Here is a 23656-nt window from a genome sequence, read left to right as displayed (position 1 = left end):
AAACAGGGAGATCCTAACCTTCTGTCAAAACTCCATGAAAAACGGAGCAAAACAGAGCAAAACAGAACTGCCCTGAGCCATTTTTGGAAGGGCAGTATGTAAATAAAATTAAATAAATAAAAATAAAATCTTTAAGGTTGCAAGTTCCATAGCCTGGGTACTATTATAGATAAGTCTCTCAGCTGCATGCCTACTAACTGTGCCTCCAAGGTAGTAGGACCCAAAGCAGATCCTGCTCTAATGATCTTAAGGGATGGGCAGGAATATATGGGAAGAGGTAGTTGGTGCTGTCCACTTTGGCTCTCCCCCTATGCCTGTCCTGCCTGGTGCCCAAACAGTCCCAGGAGTCACCAGCCACCACTGGACTCAGAAGGATATCATGGTCGATGGTATCGAAAGCCCCTGAGAGGTCACAGATAATCAACAGAGTTACACTCTCTCTGTCTATCTACTGGTGTAGGTCATCCTCCAGGGCGACCAGGGCAGTTTCTGTTGGAAACCAGGCTAGAAATCAGACTGGAAGGGATCTAAGTAAGCTGAGACACTACCACACGCTCCAACACCCTGCCCCAAAAGGGGAGTTTAGAAACTTGTCGAAAGTTCTTTAAGTTACCTGGGCCCAAGAGGCGTTTGCTTTTTTAGGAGGGGCCTAATTACTGCCTCCTTCAGCTGAGGCGGTACCACCCCCAGCTTCAAAGAAGCATTCACCACCCTGCCACTGGTAGACCCAGTCTCTCCCTAGCAGCCTTCACCAACCATGAAGGGCAAAAATCAAGCACACGTATGGTAGGCCTCAGCCTTCCAAGCAGCCTGTCAGGCAACACAGCCTCCTCAGTCTGAAAACCATCCAATATAACAAGACCAGATGGCGCACTGGTGACATCCAGTTCTGGTGCCGCAAAAACCTTAGCATTTGAGTCATAATGGATATGAGCAATAAGGCAAATTGATCATAGCTGCCTGCTGAGGATTCTGTCTGATAGTTTTTGGGGCCCTCACATAGGAGACCCCAAACCACTCAAAAAGGCTCTGCTGGATGACTGGTGGTGGAAAAGTAGGATTTCTTTGCTGCCATCACCACCGTAGAATAGGCCCTAATGTGGGGTTGAATGTCCTCTAATTTTTTTAAAATCTCTGTGTGGAATGAGTTTTATTCTGGGCGGCAGTATCAAGGCAGTATCTGCGCACATGCATTCAGAATGGGGTCTTCAACCTGAGCGGGATCTAAAATTAACTGAGCAGATATTTAAAAATGTGTGAGCACATGCACATGGGCACGCCTTAGAGGGAACACTGATGGGGTCTAGCCTGTGTTCAGTCACATTTATTTAGTGTTTTCTGCCAACGATGCTCAAGCAGTCTTCCACCCTGCTTCATCGTCCGCAACTCACCTGTATACTAGGGAGTCGCTTTGACTTGATGGGTCAGGAAGTGGCCACCTAGGCATGACCATGTTAATCGCCCAACCCATCTTCTCATACCAGAGGGAGATCAGGGCATCAACAGGATTGCCCGCTCTCTCTCAGCCAGAAAATCCCCCAGAGCCGTCAGGAATCCCTTAGTATCCATAAGCCTTTGAGGGCGGACCATCCTAACTGCCCCCCCACCCCCGCAGAGGCATATTGGGTCCATCCTCCGGCCTATCCTCACCAGATAGTGATCTGTCCATGACAATTAAAATGGCCTAAAATTCAAAAGGTTTGGCATCGAATTATATTCAATTTATTCAGAGCCGTAACTAGGGAAAATGGTGCCCGGGGCAAGCACTGAAATGGCGCCCCCCCGCGCCACAACATACTATATTATACTTAGGTTTTTCCTCACAAGTGCCCGCCGCCGCCGCCAAGCCAGGCCACTGACTGGCCACCAGGCGCCAGCAAAGCAATGGGGGGGGGCCGCGGGCGGCGCGGAAGGGACCGCTCATGGGGGATGGGCTGCCGACGCGCTCCCTTGACTGCTGCAGCGCTGCTGCACTGAGCAGGAAACATTTGTATTAACAAAAAATTTAAAAAAAAAATTTAAAAATTTTTTTGGTCATGTCGGCGCCCCCCATGTGACCAGAAAACATGGCGCCCGGGGCACGTGCCCCCCCTGCCCCCCCTATAGTTACGCCTCTGAATTTATTTTAAAAAATTACCAGGGTTGTTTTCCCACCAGAAATAATTTAACTAAATAATATGGGAACAAGTTCTAATTAAGGAACTTATTATATTGTTATTGACTACAGCTAAGTTTACAGTTGCTAAAAATCGGAAGAGGTAACGACAATCCCCAATCGAACAGTTTGATAGAGTATGAAAAAAATGGCTGCCATCAAGACTAATGCTTCATTCGTGCAATGAACAAAGATGCACACATGGAAGAAGGTGACATAGCTGAAAGGATGTTCAAAGTTGCTTAATCACTTGCACTTTTGTCCACTTATACAAGTATTGCGTTTGTGCAACAAGAAAAGAGAATTGCTTTGCATCATTGCCTGCAACGTATATGAACTGAGAAAAAGGTTTCACATCAAGAAGTGCACAAGTTGCACAAGCACACTGGTGCAACACTAGTCTGGAGCACAAGCTCCTGATGTAGTGGAACTAGCTAGTGCAAGATGTTCACACTAGTGCAGTGTTAGCCTGGATGTTAGCCACTGATCCAAGACAAAATAATGCCATCAGTTAAGGTTTCAGTGTATCCATATTTCAGAAATTACTTTTTAGGGTGCTGGTTGCCATTTCTTAATTTCATTGATACAGTAATATCGACTTATACATGACTAGAAAGATTGAAAGTAACTTTAATTTTGTAATTCCTTAGTTGTATGTAACTTTGTTGTGCAAATGCAGCGTTAGGATATCGGCATGTATACATGAAATTTACAAATAAATTACAAACAAAAAACAAACCCACTATTACAAAATGAAAACTTCCTCTGTGTAAATAATTTAGAACCAGGCCTGTCCCAAATTGTAATCCTTCAAAGAACTATAGGCATGTAACTCCAATAGAAATTAAGGATATATACATTACTAACTATGTGGAATGGTCAAAGAAATTGCTTCTGTGCATCTGCCGCTGATTCATGGTCACACTGTATCCCTGCCTATCACCTTTCATAGAGAAACCATCCTTTTGTGCAGTTTTGTGATTAACATGACACTGTCTGATGGGGTTTATAACTGTCACAGAAAAGGCACACCAAAGCATGACTTACACAAGTACATCCTCCACTAGGGTATGGAGAGAAGAGGGGTTGCGAATCAATTTGTCTAGGAAGCTGACAATGTCAGTGAACTTTGGCCGGTGATTTCTCTCCTTTTGCCAGCAATGAAGCATTAGCTGGTGGAGAGAAGCTGGGCAGCCCATGGGAGCTGGAAGCCTGTAACCTTCTTCTATGGACAGAATGACCTAAAGAGGGAAGAAAATGAGGCAAAGTGGTGTTACTTTATATTTGCAAATACCAGCTAAAGCCAAGAATACAAATCCTAACTAACATCTTGGGTTTAGACCTAGATTGACATGGAAACCAAATAAGAAATGATCCCCTACAGGTCTGATTTCTGGTTTTCTGCAAAAAGGTTGAGGCAATAAATAAGCAGCTACCTCACAGATGATAACTACTGGAAAGTGCTCTGAATGTTAATCATACTGGCTGACTTCCAGACTGCTGCACATGTACCATTTTTGCCAATCTCTGCTTTCCTATAAAGCCCACTGTGCCTCCCAAAAATAGGTCCCTGAGGGTCAAGTGACTCTCAGGGATATATTTTCTGGAAGCACAGTGGGCTTCAGAGGAAAGGGGAGATGGGTGAAAACTGCCCTCTGGTCTTGCGGAGCTGGTCTTGTAGCAAGCATGACTTGTCCCCTTAGCTAAGCAGGGTCCACCCTGGTTGCATATGAATGGGAGAATAGAAGTGTGAGCACTGTAAGATACTCTCCTCAGGGGATGGAGCCACTCTGGGAAAAGCAGAAGGTTTCAAGTTCCCTCCCTGGCTTCTCCAAGATAGGGCTGAGAAAGATTCCTGCCTGCAACCTTGGAGAAGCTGCTGCCAGGCTGTGAAGGCAACACTGAGCTAGATAGAACAATGGTCTGACTCAGTATATGGCAGCTTCCTATGTCCCTATAGTACGCTCACAATGCTGTGGCTTCCAGCGGCATCTGGTGGGTCACTGTGTGAAACAGAATGCTGGACTGGATGGGCCTTGGGCATGATCCAGCAGGGCTGTTCTTATGGATGTTAGCAGTCTATACAGAATGGCCCCTGCCAACTGGACAAAAAGGTATCTTTTAAAGTAGCAGTTATATTTAGTAGTACAGCAACGGTTACTATTCATCCCAGCATAGTATCCATCCCAGGGATTGTTGCTGTTGTCTCAAGGGGTGTGCACGGAACCGTGGAGCTGTGGTCCGGCACTGGGGTGGGGGGTTCCATTAAGGGCGGGGGAGGGTTTACTTACCTCTCCCGCCATTTTCCAACTCTGGCGCCGTATTTACTATAGCAATGGGGCGGCAGGATACCTCCCTGCCGCCCCTTTCCCAGCTTGCTAACAAAAGGCTTTTAAAAGCCTTCTGCGCTGTAGCAATCGGGGTGGCAGGATACCTCCCTGCCGCCCCTTTCCCTGCTTGCTTGCAAAAGGCTTTAAAAACCCTTTTGCGCTGTAGCAATTGGGACGGCAGGATACCTCCCTGCTGCCTCTTTCCCCACTTGACTGCAAAAGGCTGCAGTCAAGTGAGGAAAGGGGCGGCAGGGAGGTATCCTGCCGCCCCATTGCTATACTAAATATGGCCGCCAGAGTTGGAAAGCGGTGGGAGGGGTAAGTAAACCCTTCCCCACCTTTAATGGAACCCCCCACCCATATCCTTCCAAACCCGAACCGCCCATCCCCGGACCGGTCCAGAGGCCTATAGAATGGCCTCTGGACTGGACCGGGCACTTCACTAGTTGTCTCCCCTATGTTTCTTTTTAGATTATGAGTGCCTTTGGGATAGCGGATTTTTCTCTATCCATTACTTTTGCTTTGATGAAAAGAAATACACATTGGGCCACGTGTTGCACAGCATTAGGAGGGTGGAGCAAGAGCTGCACCCTCATGGAGGCTCTTCTGTGGTGCTCAGCCAAAGGCCTGTCCCATGGCCGAGCATGTATAGTGGGAGAGAAGGGGATGATTTTCGCTGCCCTCCCCTTCCCCCAAGTGTACCTTTTGGCTTCCAGAAATAAAGGTCATCAAGCCAAAAAGTAATTTTGGAGGAAGGTGCCCTCCCTGCACCTTTGGCTGAGCTCTACATCTGCCTCTCTGTGAGGGTGCATCTCTTGCTCCACCCTCCTAATGCTGCAAAACATGTTACTTCAAATCAGGCATTCTTAGACTCAGAGCATGTGTGCAATACTAAAGTACTTTATACCCTAAGAATATGATGTCAGTTGTACTTACTCTGGAGTGATTTCAATGAAACAGCCCAGCCCAACTGTCAGATAAACAGTGCATAGTGCAGGAGCCCACTGATGCCCTGGGATATGTAAGTGGTGATAATGAAATTCCATGTGCCTTATTGTGCTGCTGGATGTGATCTATTGTCCCCATTTACTAGGTTTTTGTGTACAAGTGCAACTGATCTAGGAGAGGAGAGCTGGTCTTGTGGTAGCAAACATGACTTGTCCCCTTAGCTAAGCAGGCTCCACCCTGGTTGCATTTAAATGGGAGACCACATGTGAGCACTGTAAGATATTCCCCTTAGGGGATGGAGCCACTCTGGGAAGAGCATCTAGGCTCCAAGTTCCTTCCCTGGCATCTCCAAGATAGGGCTGCGAGGGATTCCTGCCTGCAACCTTGGAGAAGCCGCTGCCAGTCTGTGTAGACAATACTGAGCTAGATGGACCAATGGTCTGACTTAGTATATGGCAGCTTCCTATGTTCCTATGATCTCCATTTGGATACCTGAAAATGTCATGAAAGCCTGTGGACTTCATCATATTTCAGGAAACAGCAAAAAAATTTCCAAGCTGCTTGTCCTATACATATTGCTTGGAACATTTCCAGATAGCAAGCTTTAAGGTTGTGTTAAAGTTGTGTTGTTGAGTCGGTGTTGACTCGTGGTGACCACAGAGCCCTGTGCCTGTCTTTGGTAAAATACAGGAGGGGTTTATCATTGCCATCTCCCATGTAGTATGAGATGATGCCTTTCAGCATCTTCCTATATTGCTGCTGCCCAATAGTCTGGGAAGCATACCAGTGGGCATTCGAACTGGCAACCTCTTGCCCTTGCGAATCAGCGGGGATTCGAATCGGCAACCTCTTGCTGGTAAGTTACTTTTTGCCTTCTCTGTAATCTCTATAACTATTTTGGTCAAATGTTCTAGACTGGTATAAGACTGCAACTCAAAGATATCCCATATGCCTGCCTTGTCACCCTGTAGCATTACTGACTTTAGGGGAATGGCTACTTGAGACTTTGGAACAACATTCTAAGAGTCAGTATCCCAGACCTGCTCCAGTTTAAGCATCACATGAAAGAAAAGTCTGACTTTGGGGTGGAAATGGTTAGTAGAAATCTGGGGGAGACATGGTGAATGCTGTGAAAAAGCCCTGGAGAAGAATTTGTAGTTAAAACTTCCAGGATTTTGTATAAAAAGGGGGTACTTAAACTCTCTCAATTAAGCAATTCACTCATAGCTGTTGTACATAGCAACTTTATTGAATTACACAAATATTCAATTCTATATTTATTGAACAAGTCTCCCAGTTTCACCATCAGCATGATAGTTTCCACTGAAAGTTCAATAGCCTAGCTGATGCTATTAATTAAGCAATACGATATGAAATACTGTGAAACAGCCACAATTAATGAGCATTTCTGTCTGCCACACACCATAAGTGTGCATTAATCAGCACTACTACAGGTTTGAGTGAATACAATCATAAAACAGTGATCTGCTTGAACAAGTAACATTTGTTATACTGGAGTAATAAAATGAATATTAAAATAAATAATGTGTAAAATTTATGCTCTATGTTTAAGTCACAGTGAGTTCAACATAATCTGAAATCCTCATTCACACACTTAAAGTAGTATTTAGCTGGTGATTCTCTTTGCCAGAAAGGGATTGGTTTCCCTCCCTATATTGGCTGACATATCACGCAGCCTACTGCCTTCATAAGGATCCACTGCAAGGCTCTTGTGGATTTCAAAGGAAGCTCCAAATCTGCCTCCTCTTTGCCCTTTGTCCTCAAAGGAGAAACCTGTGGAATTGCAGCTTCTGCAATTCTCAGGGCAGTATGGGAGTTTCTTTTGAAGTCTGCAAGAGCCCTGCAGTGATTTCTTATGGAGGCGGCAGGCTGCATATTATGTCAGCCGTTGATATCACTGAAAACAGCTGAAACTGAACTGATGTACTCTGTTTGTGTATATGTATATGTGTGTGTGTGTGTGTGTGTATCTATCTATCTATCTATCTATCTATCTGACAATAAATTAAATAAGCTTCAGGACTTGCCAAATGAATATCCAGTGTTCTCTACTGCTTTCTAAGTAATGAATCAAGGTTATATTCAGAGATAGTAGCTGTTTCTATATGAAAGCCAAGTGGCCCTGAATATGTACAGTGGAAACTGAGGTCCAAAGCTGAACAGCGAATAGCTGCAGCAAAATGCAGAAAAAGGATAACTCTGCTTCCAACATACTTTACATTTTCTGCCACCTGTCTTTCCGCTATCTCGCTGAAATGTGCTCTGCTTTCCTGCTCTGCTGAGAGCAAGAGTTATGTGAACTCTTGCATAATCATATGTAATGGCCATAGTCCAAAACAGGTGCAGTTCATATGAGAATCATTGGCTGAATTCAGATGTAACACGAAACCGGAGATTGGAAAACCCGTAGTTTCAATTTTAAACTTTAAATCACACTGCAGGTGTTTGTCCAACTACAGTCCATCAATCTCTGGTTCCAGGAGAGGGGAGCCCCTCCCTGCTCCTTGGCCACCAAGGTTGATCCCAGCAAGCTCCATGGCCAGACTGTGGGCAAAGTGCCAGCACATCAGGGGAGTGGCGGCAATTGGCCATGAACTTGAAGGGGGCATGCCGAGCACAATCATGCATTTTTGGAGTGGCCCGCCTGCCATTTAAATGCCATGCCATGCTAGAGCTTCTTCAGACGGTGATGGCACTACTGCCCTCCTAAGAGCTCTAAACTAAAATAGTCCCACATAAGCACAATGGGGGTTGGAGGGTACTATTTCTCTGTTAAGAAAGGGAAGGGAACATGAACACTTCTTAGGAGGGGGGATATGCATGTGAGGGAGGGCAAAGGATCCAGGGGGTGGTGAGCCTGTCCCACCGTGACCTGGGAAGTTGTTGCGATGGATCAGCTCCTTAAAGCAGTCCATGCAGACCAAACTACACTCCTGTTCCACTGGCAGCTTGCTGCTGGTGGGCTATCCCTCTCATGAGAGGGCCAGCTTACTGGAGAGGACCATGGGGTTTTAATCCCTAGGTTTTCCATTGGACTGCATGCTCACAAGTTGAGCCAACTCAATAAAGAGGCCCCCACTTGTGTGGGGCTCCCAACTCTCCACAGAAAAAGACAGAAGTACTGCAACCCCACCTTCCCTGTGAAGCCCTGCATGCACCCAAAGGAGATTTTGATGCTCCATGTGTCAAACCCTGGCCGTGTGTGAGGATGGGGGCAACACTGGGTGTGTGGATGGATCTTTACACCCATTCAAAATTGCTGAGTTTGGTCTGGGGTTGTGCCGTTATGCAGATCTGCTGGCACAGGGAATTGCAGGAGAGGGGAGCTCCAATTTCCAGGGACCCCAGGAGAGCAGGGTCACTGTTTTGAGGCACAAGCAAGGTTACACAGGTCCACATGGGTGGACAGGCTGGCAGGGTGCACACTTTCACAGTGACTTGGCAGCAGTTGCCAAGACAGGGAGATTGGTGGCTAGGGTATCCATGAGCAACCTTGCTCGATATAGAGCCCCAATGGCCTGACACTCTCCTGAGAGAGCTGTCCGTGGGAGAAGAGGTTGTTTTGTCATCACACATTATTAGTGATTCTGCTCGGCAACTCTCTCCCCCCTGATGGTTCTTCTCAAGAGTTGTGAGGGGCTGTCTCCATGGCCAGTGCTAGACCCCAGGAAGGACTTTTTTTATGGCGAGGTTGACCAGTCTGCTTGACAATGGTTTTAGGAAAAAATAGGCTTTTGGGCCTATGATGGCAGCAACATGCCCTCACTGCTGTCTCCACTATGATCTGTTTTTTAAGAAGTTTCAAACAGTTTACAAATGTCAAAGGGTGTCATTTCGGGGGTACATCAAAGGGCTTGACCAAGTGCACCTTCAACTTTCCCAGTTTAGCCTGAGTTCTACTTCAAAGGTGGTTTGACAGGATGAGCATAAACCACAGAAAGATCTGTATGATGCAGCTGTGCTACAGGTAGTTTCATTAAAAACACCTAGATACAGATTTTGCAGGTATCAACTGTGCAAATTCTGCTCACAATATGCTTGACCAATTGATTTATAGGCCACAAAGGGGTGACAAATTAGGTTGTAGGTTATCAGTGGTCCGAATTCTTCTGTCCAATGATTATTGAGACAAACAAGGAGACAGAATTGAGTGGGTGACTCTAAGACAGGATATAAGGGCGGAGGATGAGAGAACAAAGGGACATATCTTCAAGGAACAACAACTTCAAGAAACCATAGAAAAGAGAGAAGGGAGGGAGACAGGAAGGGGAAAGGTGTGAAGGTAGTTAGCTTTCAATTTCCAGACAGCCAATTTCTAATCGATGCCAAGAACTTGGTGCCTGAACTCTGAAATTGTCTCATACAGTTGTTTGCTAAAGGCTGTCAAGATTTGGGTGAGAATAAAGGCTGTTAGTTTTTTAATCATTCCTCTCTGTGTTTTCATGGGTTGTGGAGGAGCAGAACAAGCCAAGCAAAAGGCAAAGTACCTAGACTTCTGAATGCTCTTTTCCCCTTTAGGAAGAGGGAATTTTGATGTCCCAACCTCTTAGATATTAATGCCAAGCCATTTTGCCCAGACCCTCCAGGCTTCTGGAACACATGGGGCTATTGGGGGCCCTGATTTTCTTTCTCTCTCTTCTCTTGGTTCAGGGATTTCTTCCACCTTCTACCTCTACTAGATCTCCCTCTACTAGAGGGGAAGAAACCAAGAGAAGAGAGAAAGACCTTAGATCATTACCACGGGAGGGGTTAGACTTTTGTGTTTCTTTATGGCCTCGGTTCCCTCATGCCTCATGCCTGTTTGCTGGGAGGACTTTTTGAGCACTTTTAGTGATGTTCTTGTGGTGGTCCTCTTGTTGATAGGGGTTCCTTCTATTTTCTGGACCTTTTTGGTAGGAAAGGAATTTGGAGCTTCTTTTGTTTGGAATGTTTGCTTAGTGTGATTGTTTGGGATGTTTGTTTGTTTCACATGTTTACTGGCTATTTTTCATGTGCTTACTGAGTGGTTCTGAGGGGACTGGTGCCTGCTTGGTATAGGCTCACTGGGCTGTTTCAGGGAACTGTGATTCTGCTTAAGGGCAGGTGGGGGGGGCGGTTAGGACCTTTGTTGGACTCCTGGTTCTTGTGGCACATTAGCCTCAGGGATTTGAAGCTCTCTCATAATGGATCAGGGACCTGCCTTAGCCACAGAGACAGACGCCCCATTGTTAACATATTTAAAAAGCAAAGGCTCAAACCATGGACTGAGCACGTTTTCGAGGGGCCTAAGGCTTCATCAGATCTACAGGCTCAGTTTGATCAATTGAGAAAGCAGGGGGAAACGCCCTTTCCAGAAACAAACAAATAAACGGGTGTGTCTTGGGGTTTATACTTGGTCTCTAATGCTTTGGAAACAGAGGTCCATAAACTGCATAGTCAATCACAAGCAGCCCAGACAAAATTTCAGGAATTCAAATCACAGTCTGATGGTCAGAAGATGTTATATAGTAAAATTTCCAGTCAAAACTCTTCCTTATCCGGCCAGATCCTGAGCCTGACTCAGGTTTGCCTTCAGAAAGATGTAACTATAAAAAGGTTGGAAGGGAAGATTTTAAAAATGGAAGGAGATATGGAAATTTTGGCGAAAAAGGGGAAGGATGCCGAAACTGCTTTTAATTTGATTTTGAAGCGTGAGGAGAAGGACTGGAAACAATCTGATTTGGATCATTCTAAAATAAATAAATTAACCAAACAGTTATGGGTGCAGTCCACTGTAATTGCTACTGTCACTAGTGTTGATTCACACACTAAGTGTTCGATGCTCAGAGGGATGTGCATGCTCCTTTGCCTCCACCTTACCCGCCTGGGAGGGGGGGCAGTTGATGAAAAATGGGAAATCATTGATCAGATGTTCTCTATGCAAAACGAAGGATCAGAGGAAGGGGAACTCAAACCTGTATGTGCTTTGACTAAAACAAAGATTATGAGGAAATCTGTAGGAGGCACCAAATTGACAGACTTATTGGGGGGCACAAAAGGGCCCTGGGAGGCAGAGACTTTCTTCTAAAGTCTTGAAGATATTGAGAGAGGTGCTAATATGGAATTAGAACATGATCCCACATAAAAGAAGGGCACTTATGGTAGAGAAAATTCATCACCTTTTGAAGCAGTTTGCAGAGATGCCACCCCCCTCCACACTGTACTCCCACTAATCCCACTTACTCCCACAAATGGGAAGGTAACAGGGGGGATGCAAGACTCACCAAATGGCCCCTTTGCCTCCTGTGGAAACTCCAGCCTAGACAGGGAGCAGCCTCGTCTGTTGCCAAGATCCAGCTGGCTGGCTGCCAGCCTCCCAGATTGTTGAACTGCACCACCTGTCTCTTGTCCTGGGAGCTGCTTTCGGGGCTTGCAGGCTTAAAAACAAGGAGGCTCTCCAAAGGGGGCAGGCCTTTGGGGCCAGGCCTTTAAGGGTGGGACTGATGGCTGGGGGGTTGTGTTGTGCCAGGCCTTTTGTAAATATGTGTTTGGACTCTCATAAATGCTCCCGGCATTTATGGGGCAGCTATTACTGTAGTGGTGGGGAATAGAAGAATTGGTACTGGCAGAGCAGCTGGCCATTACAGGGGAAGGGAAATCAGTAATTTAGTAACTGTTTGTACTTCCAACTGCTTTGTCAACTCTCAGGCCTTGGGGAGCAGCTCCAACGACCCACAGAGTCTGGCCTTGCTCCTCTTGAATGCCGAGTCAGTTCAGAATAAGACTGAAATTGTCCACGATTTGATCGTGGATGAGTGAGCTGACCTGGCATGTATAACTGAGACCTGGCATGTATAACTGAGACCTGGCATGTATAACTCTTGGGGGAGGTGAGTGGTCCAGTGTGGGCTCAGCCTCTCCCACCAGGTTACTCTGTCATGGAGCAAGCTAGGGGAAGCGGGCAGGGGGTGGAGTGGCTGTGGTCCATAAGAATACCATTTCCCTTACCAGGGCCCCTGTGAGACAGTTGACTTATACTGAGTGCATATTTTTGAGGCTGGGAACAAGGGATAGATTGGAGATTCTGTTGGTGTACCATCCACCCCGCTACCCAACTGACTCCCTAACTGAGCTGTCCGAGCTGGTCATGGAGTTGATGTTGGAGTCTTCTAGACTTTTGGTGTTGGGGGACTTCAACATTCACTTTTGGGCTGGCTTGTCTGGTGCGGCTCAGGAGTTCATAGCGGCCATGACAACTATGGGCCTATCCCATTTAGTTTCTGAACCAACTCATGTTGACGGCCATGCAATCTATTTGGTCTTTTATTCAGATCAGGGGGGTGTTCCATGGTTGGGGGATCCGGTGGTTTCCACATTGTCATGGACAGACCACTACCTGGTTAAGGTTGGTTTCACAGCCACAATCCACCCTTTCAGGGGTGGTGGACAAATTAGGATGGTCCGTCCAAAAAGGCTGCTGGACCCAGTAGGATTTCAAAAGGCCTTGGAGGATTTTGATATTGGTGCGGCCGGTGATTCTATCAATACTCTGGTGGGAACCTGGAACAGGGAACTCATCAGGGCAGTAGACATGATTGCTCCTAAGCGTCCCTTCTGACCTGCTTCAAAAATGGCCCCTTGGTATACTGAGGAGTTGCAGGGGCTGAAGCGGTTGGGTAGGCGACTAGAATGCAAGTGGAGGAGAACTCGGTTCGAATCAGACAGGATGCAGCATGTGACCCATTTGAAGACTTATGAGATAGCGGTGCGTGCAGCGAAAAAGAGATTTTGGTCTGTGCGCATTGCGACTGTAGGTTTGCGCTCAGCAGAGGTATCCCGGGTTGTGAGGAGTTTAGTCTCTGTTCCTACTACTTAAAATTAGTCCCCAGGGTCATTCTGCTGTGATGCTTTTAATGGGTTCTTTGTGAACAAGATTTCCAGTATTTGGGCAGACTTGGACTCCACTATTTGTGCAAGGTCTATGGCGGAGGTGTCCAGCAATCCTTCTTGCAGTGTTAGGTTGGATCAGTTTCAATCTGTGACTCCCAAGGATGTGGACAAGCTGCTTTGGGTGGTGCGGCCTACCACCTGTTCTCTGAATCCTTGCCTGACTTGGCTACTTCTATCTAGCAGGGAGATCGTTGGAGGTGGCCTAGTTAATATCATAAATACATCGCTGAGAGAGGGTAGGGTGCCTCCTTGTCTGAAGGAGGCAATGGTTAGACTGCTCCTTAAGAAGCCTTCCCTGAACCCCTTAGTGATGGATATTTACAGGCCAATCTCCAATCTCCCTTGATTGGGCAAGGTGAATGAGAGGGTGGTGGCCAACCAGCTCCAGGCAGTTTTGGAGGAAACTGATTATCTAGACCCATTTCAAACTGGCTTTAGAGCTGGCTATGGGGTTGAGACAGCCTTGGTCGGCCTGATGGATGACCTTTACTGGGAACCAGCAGAGGGAGTGCGACTCTGCTGGTTCTTCTAGATTTCTTGGCAGCATTCGATACCATCAACTATGGTATCCTTCTGGATCACCTGGGAGCTTGAGAGTACTCCTGGACCCAGGCCTCACCGTGGTATCTCAGGTGGAGGCCATGACCAGGAGTGCTTTCTATCAGCTTCGGCTGATTCAACAGCTGTGCCCATTCCTTGAAGAGAATGACCTCAAAACAGTGGTGCATCAGATTTTAACCTCCAGGATTGACTATTGCAATGCACTCTACATGGGGCTGCCTTTGTTCATAGTTTGGAAACTTCAGTTCAAAATGCAGCATCCAGATTGGTCTCTGGGGCAACCTGGATAGACCATATTATGCCTGTCTTGAAACAGTTACACTGGCTGCAGATATGTTTCCTGGCGAAAGACAAAGTGCTGGTTATTACCTTTAAAGCGCTGCATGGATTAGGTCCAATTTATCTTAGAGAGCGCCTTCTTCTGTATGATCCCCACCACACATTAAGGTCATCTGAGGAGGTCTGTCTCCAGTTACCACCGGTTCATCTGGTGGTGACTCAGAGGCAGGCCTTCTCTATAGCCGCTCCTGGGCTATGGAATGCAGTCCCGGCAGAAATCCATAATTTGAGTTCATTACTGTCTTTCAGGAGAGTAATTTCAGGAGAGCTCTTAAAACCTATTTGTTTGGCCTGGCCTTCCAGGGTTTTTAAACTGCTGTAAATAATTTTAAATTGTTTAAAAGTTTGCTCTGGTTTTCCTGGGTTTTTAGCTGTTTGAATGTTTAATTGGTTTTATTCTGTTTTTATCATTTTGATTTTAATTGTTAATTGGTTTTAATTGTTTTTATTCTGCTGCAAACCTCCCTGAGCCATTTTGGAAGGGTGGTATATAAATCGAATAAATGAATAAATAATCCACTTGTGGAGACCGAAGAGATTACACCATATAAGCCTCTGGGTGCCAATGAGATTCAGGCCCTGGCTAAACTTGTGGGACCCTCAGGAACTGCCTCTTTCCCCTAGAGCAATAAGAACCTGATCATAGAAAAATGCCCTTCCTTGGTTCTAACACCAGACACTCTCTTGAGTGAGCGCTGTCCATCCCAGGTCAGCATCTATCATTATCACAGAGGAGGAGTCTCCCTTATTAGGGATGACAATGCCGACCCTGTTGCCCATCTCTTTTCATGAGTAAGCTTAGGGACCTCAAACTCCAAGAGAAAGGAGCTGGGGCCCCCTTCCCTAACAGTTCTGTGGAAAAAAAATTGAACTTGGCTGCTCAAGAATCCCTGGTTGAGGCTGCCTTTTAAGCCGGACCCTGGGTACGCCTCCAGCTATTTGTTTCCCTCCCAGCACTGTGATGGGGTGACAAGGGACAGAGTGGGAAGAGGGAATTCCTCTGTGAGACTTTGCCACTTGACAGGCTGACAAGCTTGGGATGGGATGTGGCAGTGTCCCTGTTGTCGGGAAACTCCATAGCTGGATAAGTGTCAGGAGGGGTGGGTCTGGTGCTCGGAGAGGTGGCCAGTGAGAAGCCCCACAGTCATAGAGTGGGCATGGTCCTGGGCAGGTCTGCGCTGCCGACTCATGATTGCAGTTTCATCGGCACAAAACCATGGTTATGGCGATGTCTGGGATTGGACGTAATGCTTCAGCGGTCAGACCTTGGTCTCAGCAGTGAAACTTACAGCAAACTGAAGGTTCAAATTGGAATTTGGTGAGGCAAACTGCAGGTTGCTTTCAGCTCAAAACTGCAGTGTCACGAATTTGAAAGTAATGGAGTTCCAGCTGCTTCCCCTTTTAACTCTGGTTTTGTGTTACTTTTGAATTTGGCCTATATGTTTTACCCCATTCACAATAGTGGAGTTTGGCATGGTAATTTTGGAATGGTATAGACCTTGCCCTGAATATATTATGTTCAACAAGGCAATAACCAGTGTACTAAAGACAAGGGCTCACATGATGAGAAAAAGTGGTCAAAATAATCTCATTGAAATTAAAAGGGCAAATTAGGTAATGCCTAAAATGTCCTTCTAATTTCAATGGGATTACTTTGAGTAGTTTCTCACGTTAGTGAATCATTTTAGACAACATCTATTTTTATGAATAAAGTTTTTGCCTGGAAATACTTACATCCTGGTTAGACATCTCCCAATATGGTCTTTCTCCATATGACATCACTTCCCACATGACAATCCCATAACTCCATGTATCACTGGCTGAAGAAAATTTCCTGTAGGCTATAGCTTCAGGAGCTGTCCATCTTATGGGAATTTTTCCACCCTGGAAAACATGTTGAAAAATCCTCGGTGTATAGATTTTATTCCTCATGAAATAATCTGAGGAACACACACATAAACACACACAGCATATATATGAATGATATAAAGGCAATGCAATATGCATGATGGATCTGCAACATTACTCCTCTCCAGACCTTTATAGCGTAAATAAAAACAAGAGAACTGCAACAGAGAACAAACATTTCAACGTAAACACATCAGCTTCAGTGTTCAATGTTCCACTGTTTAAAATCTGCATTCTTATATCTTAACTCTCCCCAGTCAATCTAGTTAGCACATAGTAGAGGGAGGGGGGGAACCAATAACACCCAGCTTTGCCATAATACTCGCAAAAAGAAACACAATGAAGGAGGAGGGTAAGACAGCAAATTCCTTCATACACCCTTTAATGACCTATATACCAATTTATTTCCGTTCTTTCTTGCTATTAACTTCAAGTTTCAGTTGGTCTATATATAATGCTTCCCTTATCTTTCTTTTAAGTGTGCCATGTTCTGACTCCAAAATGCATACTTTGAGTGGCATTGTTATTCCATTAGGTTTATTTTTCATATGTGTCGACCATGGTCTTTCCCTGTTTATGTATTTAGAATCTGCTAGATGTTCTTTAACTCTGGTAACAAAATGTCTTCCAGTTTTTCCTATATAGCATTCACCACATTCTACACAATATTGTTAAAAAGGCAGCTGAAGTTTATTCCCAGGAACATAGAGGGCAGGCCACAGAATGAGCTAGAATCTAGCAGATCTTAATAGGTATAAATTCCCCTTAAGATCAGCGGGGACAAAATATGTAGGAGGATTGCCAGTCCTGAAGATCCCCTTTATTTCATATAATTTTATTAGGCAGTGCCAGAGAAGTCTAAGAAAATATGGGATCAAGGCCAATGTGGTATGCCAAACAGCCAAGACTTTAAAGTGACAGTTAGTAAGATCAAGATTATAAGACAAAAAGTGTGAAATTAAAGCCTCCCCAGTCTGTGAAAATGGGGAAGGTAGTTGTAAATGGAAGGGGATTGTTTATAAAATCTTGTGTAGAATGTGGCAGTAGCAGATTACTAGTCTTTGTCTCAGAGCAAGACCAAGTAAGGGGAAGAAAAATGCTGAATCATCCCCTCCATGCTTTCCAAAAGAAGGCTTCTCTCCAAAACTTTCCCGTCTCTTTATAGGCTGCCACCACCACCCAATTATTGACACTTTGACCCCCCCCACCCCACTGCTGGGCTTGGGTGGGAATCCCAGGGAAACTCTCCTTCTTTTGCTATTGGAAAAGTACAAAAACGTTCCACGTGTAAGCTTACATGTGGTGAGAAAACTGGCAGAACTGGTGAACATAATTAGGCCTGATGCACCAGAAAAAACTCTTCCGGCCCCACTTTCCTGAGTTAAAAATCCACTCAAAGAGGCTTGTTAAAATTGCAAACAAACAACAAATTTATTCAGAATTCTACAGACAGCTTCCATCTGATGCTCTCTCAGTTTTTAGTTACAAGTAAAAGGAATACTCAGCAGGTTACAAGAATACTTCAAAAAGCACCCCAGATGATGTTGGGATGGCAGACTTTAAAAATCATGGTTACCCAGTTGCAAATAACATGGATGTAAGGAAATACAAAAGCACATTTAAAAAGCTTACAGAGTCTTTTGTGATGCCCTAGCTGGATGGGCACAGGCTTAGCCTAGTTATGTTACAGGTAAACAACAATAGAACCATTTCAGGGATATGCAAAGCACACGAAAACAAACAAACATCTAATGCACAGTCTGACTAAACAAACTTTCCCCTAGACTGAATCTCCTTTTCCTTGAAAATTCACCCACCACCTGATGAGAATCAAGCCTCCAGCAATCCTGTCTCTCAAGGATCTGCAGCCATCCTCCATGACATACGTCCTGCTCTCACCCCCAGCCTGATTCCTTCTAACAAAGGGACCTTCTCTTCATCCTCTTGGCTCTCTAGGTCCCACTCACCTGGTGTGCTGATTAGCTGAGCTCTGGAGTTCACCAGCCTGTCAGTCAAGACAGGGTTCACTTCTGGTTTACTCTTTAGGGGGTGAGGAGGGGCTGTTCACTATAGTGGTGAATGTTATATAGGGGAAACTGGAAGACATTTATTTACCAGATTTAAAGACCATCTAGCAGATTCTAAATACATAAACAGGGAAAGACCATGGTTGACACATATGAAAAATAAACATAATGGAATAACAATGCCACTCAAAGTATGCATTTTGGAGTCAGAACATGGCACACTTAAAAGAAAGATAAAGGAAGCATTATATATAGACCAACTGAAACTTGAAGTTAATAGCACGGAAGAACGGAAATAAATTGGTATATAGGTCATTAAAGGGTGTATGAAGGAATTTGCTGTCTTACCCTCCTCCTCCATTGTGTTTCTCTTTGCTAGTATTTAGAAAGCAAAGCTGTGTGTTACTGGTTTCAACACTGGAGCTGACGTGTTTATGTTGAAATGTTTGTTCTCTGTTGTAGTTCTCTTATGTTTTTATTTATGCAATAAAGAAGGTCTGGAGAGGACTATTAGCATAGACAGACAGACAGACAGACAGACAGACTTATCTTCCATTTCATCCACTAACTCCCTGCAATTTCATCTACTAATATGACATTGCTAGAACAGTATCATAATTAAATACCAAAAGCATTTGAGACATTTTATGTTTTTTTTAACACTCATGTCATTAATCACACCACATATTGTGACATCTTTAATAACATCTAAATGCTTATGAAACATTGCAGGAAGAGTGCCAACTGCAAAAACAGAACAAACAAAACAGACTGAACAGGACTGCAATTATTACCTTTAATATTTGCCATAATTAAGTTCTCATTTTAACATTTTCCTAAATTATTTGACAGGCTATAAACAAACTCTGATTCTTCAAACACATGAGAGAAAATCCCGTGAGACTGATATATGTGGTATAGGTTTATCCTGAAAATACTGGCCGCCATGATACGCAATCCTAACAGTAATGGCTGCTGCAGACCTGGAAGTAGTGTTGCAGCTGTAGAGAATAAGCAGTTCTGCTAGCAATCTTACCTCAGGTTTCCCCACTTGCAAAAATGGGGATAAATATGGTAACACTGCTAGCACAACCACCGGTTCTCTATAATAGAACTGCAAATTCCATGATTGCCATTAGGATTACTCATAATGTTGGTCACTGAAGAGAGGTGCAGACATTTAAGAGCTGGTCACTAAGAAAGTTAAGGAAGAGCAGGAAGGATGCCTCTGCCCAAGAGGTGAGTGTTTGGTCTGAGCACCTTGCATAAGGAGCTTAGCTATTGCACCCTTGGACGCCTAACAGCTAAGGGAGCAGCTGGCTAGTGAAGATATGTCATTGTAAAGGAGCCTAATAGTTAAATTTAACTGGCCAGTGACAGAGTGGAGGACCAGACTTTGCACTTGAGACAGAAGTCAAGGTAAAGACCCAGGACAGTAGCTGTTCAGCTGCAGCAGAATTCCTGGTGCCCAACTTTCCAATGCTTCCCAACAACAATTAGAGTCAAGTTAAAGGGGGGGGGGGGAGATCCCTTATATTTTGATGCTGCCTCAGTGTGTGAGTGTTACTGGGGTAGAGAAAAGGAGGCTGGATCAGGGCTTTGGGCTAAGCCCTGTTTAATTAGACAACTCCTTCAGTCCTGTTTTCCCCCACCTAGTTTCAAAAACAAATTTTCTAATTATCCTGTTTAAATATTTCTTCTTAATTTCCCCCACAATAAACAATCCTTTATTACAATCCGAAGAGAGTAGTTAATCACTGTATGGTACCCATCCTATGGCAAAACACTACCCACCACAAGGGAAGCAATTTATAAGAGTCATCGGGTATCTGAAGGATACTCAAATTGGCAGAGGGGAAGTTATTGAGACTACTGGGTATTGGTGGGATGCACCTTCATAGTCCCCAGGCAAATAATAGCCAAGAAATGAGGGCAATGCAGATGCTTTAGGGATCCTCGTCTGCTTTCCCCTTTCTTTTCCTACTTTAGTGTTGCTGCTTCACAACAGTTCAAGGGCATGTCTGCACTCCAGTTCAGTTACTTGGAAGCACTGCTAACTAGGCTAGCAATTCTAAATTCAATTCTAAGTTGTTTCTAAATTTTTACTAGGGTGGAAGTCCTATTAAAGACACTGAGACTTACTTCTGGGTAAACAAACATAGGATTGTACTGTCATTGACTTTTTGAAGAATGTTCCTAGTCTATACTGTTTACTATTATACTTTACTATTATTCACTTTACATATATTGTTCCTGGATAATTTTCCTTTGGTAGGAAAATAAAAAATAAAAATAGGAATGGCAAAACAGAGAAAACAAAAATAAAAATAGGAATGGCAAACAAGATGCACAGAGGTACATTTCTTCTGTGGATGACATTTACTGGTGTGACATAAGACAATCTCTTATGTTACTCCTAATGGCTAAAGGAAATTACATTGTTAATATTCATACAGACAGTACATCTTTTATGAAAGCCAATATATGCACAGGAATGGGAAATTTCATTACTTAATTACTTTTGTAAAGTATACTTTTATGCAAGAAATCCTTTACACTTCCTGTAGAGCAATGTGAAAACTGAGACTAAGTCATATCTGTTTATGAATAATAGAAGGGCACATTTGTTTCAGCACAGCTACAATAATACTTCATTGCCTGATGAAAGTAATAATAATAATAAAAAAAACCCTCTAGCCCTGCTAGGCGTTTCCTTCTGATAATACTGATACAATGACAAATATCTATTAACAGTATTGTTCTAAACAAAGTGCTGCATCACCAAATTAAAATAAATATCAATTCTTATCAATATGTAATTTCTGTAGCAAATAGATCCAGACTGTGTCATCATACAGTCGGACTTTTACATGAACAAGCATTTTTTAATCCTTTGAACCCACATTGCATTTTTACCTTGATTCTTACATTTATAATGAGCTCAGGGAAATGCTAATTTGGATTTCCTGCTATAACACAGCAGTAGAGTTACTATTCAAATGCTTATGATGTCGCCTGTTTTCGTCTGCTGCCTACTGAATTATTCTTTATTGAAGCTCTGAGACCAGATGCCAGCATGTGTTTCCACAACCCCCTTATCTAATGAGTGAGTGAGTGTCAGATCATTCACTCAGTGCAACATATTGTTGCAGCAGGACCACTGTTGTAATGAAACATTTAAGACAGAAACCCACAAGTCTTCTGAGCTGGAAACAGGCACATTGTCCTAAAGACATGAACACAGTTAACACTAAGTTTTTCGGGTTCTAAGAGCCACACTTTCTGTAACCCCAAACTACAGTTCTAACACTTCCTACCCCAAATACAGATCTTATTTAAGGAAACAAGTGCTGTAGCAATAGACGAAATGGATGCTTCTATGATTTGTTGCTTTGGTTAACTTATCAGAGCTTGTCCATCTGCACACCATCAGCACAGTTAAGCTGTGAAATGCATGTGCTTCCATTGTGGCTACAGCCCACAGATCTTGCCCATGAAAAAGATGGGTAAGTTCCCCATTACACAATACCCAGAAGTGTGGAAAGATTATGGCAATCATTCACACATTCTCTATTGCCACTTTCTTGTTAGCCCCTGCTAACAGAGCAAAGAGGCACCCTTTTAAAATGGCAGTTCTCTTTATTTAGCAGGGGGAGAGCAACTAGACCCATCCATCCCCAGCACATCTAACATCCATCCTTCCAATGGCTGTTGTTGGTGTCTTATTCATATCTATATCTATATCTATATCTATCTATCTATATGCAATTTCATTTATGTATTTATATCTTTGTAAACCACTTTGGAAGCCACCTAATGGCGCAGCGGGAAATGACTTGCCTAGCAAGCATGAGTTTGCTGGTTTGAATCCCTGCTGGTATGCTTCCTACACTATGGGAAGCACCTATATCAGGCAGCAGCGATATAGGAAGATGCCGAAAGGCATCATCTCATACTGCGCAGGAGATGGCAATGGTAAACCCCTCCTGTATTCTACCAAAGAAAAAGAAAAAGGAGTCGACACCGACTCAACGGCACACTTTACCTTTAAACCACTTTGGGAACTTTTGTTGAAAAGTGGTATATAAATATTCATTGTATTCGTATTCTTGTAACATCTGATGCATCCTTCAGCACTAGATAATTGTCATGAAGGGCTTGTTTGAAGGCTGGAACTACTTCAATACATTGTTTGTGGTTCTTTTCCCCACACTGAAGCCATCTGTAGTTAGTCAGATCTATCTGCTCTAGTCCTACCTGCTGTATTTATTTATATTACTCTTTATGCTCCTCTGCCGCTAAGGAATTCTCACTTATCTGCAAACCTGGCTAGAATAAACATTTAAAGAGTTAAATGTAACTATGAAAAATGGATGCAACATCTTCCTGTAGGTGATTTAACTGAAACAGTGGCAAACTACATATATTTTGAAAATTAAATTTCAGAAGTATGTTTTTCTTTTATCAGTCATCATTTGGAAACTATGTTACATGACAATTCTTTAAAAAATGACACTACTGAAGCATTTCTCTTTCTACCAAGATGAATAACTGAATTGGTAGTAACATCACTTTCAGATTGTGTGCTGGCTCTTTCAGTGAAGTTTGTAAACAATTTAATGAAACTGATCACCTAAAAGGGCTTAATCCTTGAGGTTACTCAACTTGTGCAAATTTAATATTAATGTGAATAAGGAAACAAGGATTAATTTATGGTCAGATCAGCACATTTATCTGGTGGATCTTCTATAGTAACATTTTATTTTATTATTATTATTTATTTATTTATTTATTTATTATTATGCATGCTAGTTTTCAACAGAAAATTGAAAAGGGTTTTCATAAAAAAGAAATCAAATGGTTCCCTGTCCCAAAAAGGCTCAAAATCTAAAACATTTAGATTGTACCTCACAGTACAGATTAATGGAATCATCGGATTTTAGAACTGGAAAAGACTTTGGGGGTCTTCTAGTCCAACATTCCCCTGTCAGAGCATGCAACTAGTACAGCATTTCTGAGAGAAGGCTGTTGCTAGGAAGCAACCCCTGCTTTTCAGCCCAAACTTATGGGTCTCCCAAGTTGTTTATGTTTATGGGTCTCCCAAGTGGTACCAACCAAGACCTTTGCAGGTCTGCTGTTGGCAATACCAGAGACAAACCAAACCAAACAGAGCAAGTGATAGGTGAGAGGAGGTTTCAACAACAGTGTACCTCTCCCCTCAGGAATTTTTTTAATCAAAAGGATTGAACAAGTCTCTGAGCAAATGAGCAGACTTGGGAAGACCCTGGAAGCAAAGTAACCAGATTGGCATACATACGATGACAGAGCCATCTCAGGATATCCAATCATTAGGAAGAGCACATATTAAGCTTCCCTCCCTGAAGCAATCTTCCTGTCTATGTGATAAGATCCTCTTCACCTACTTACTGAGTAAATCACCTGAAATTGACTTGGGAGGC

The 23656-nt window shown here is 43.8% G+C and overlaps 1 protein-coding gene across 7 annotated transcripts in view; it reads right to left on the bottom strand.

The window, feature by feature from the left end:
- EPHA6 (EPH receptor A6) overlaps window positions 1-23656 on the bottom strand; it is a 750202-nt gene that overhangs the window by 26780 nt on the left and 699766 nt on the right. For all 7 annotated transcript variants that reach the window (XM_053308757.1, XM_053308759.1, XM_053308758.1 and 4 more), the window contains 2 exons: window positions 15997-16146; window positions 3203-3396 (listed from right to left, as the gene is read on the bottom strand). In XM_053308757.1, coding sequence (XP_053164732.1) covers window positions 3203-3396; window positions 15997-16146 — 344 coding nt within the window. The remainder of the gene's footprint in view (window positions 1-3202; window positions 3397-15996; window positions 16147-23656) is intronic.

Source organism: Hemicordylus capensis, chromosome 3 (assembly GCF_027244095.1).
Source record: "Hemicordylus capensis ecotype Gifberg chromosome 3, rHemCap1.1.pri, whole genome shotgun sequence".
Taxonomy (NCBI): Eukaryota; Metazoa; Chordata; class Lepidosauria; order Squamata; family Cordylidae; genus Hemicordylus; species Hemicordylus capensis.
This window is presented reverse-complemented; position numbering and strand designations above follow the sequence as displayed.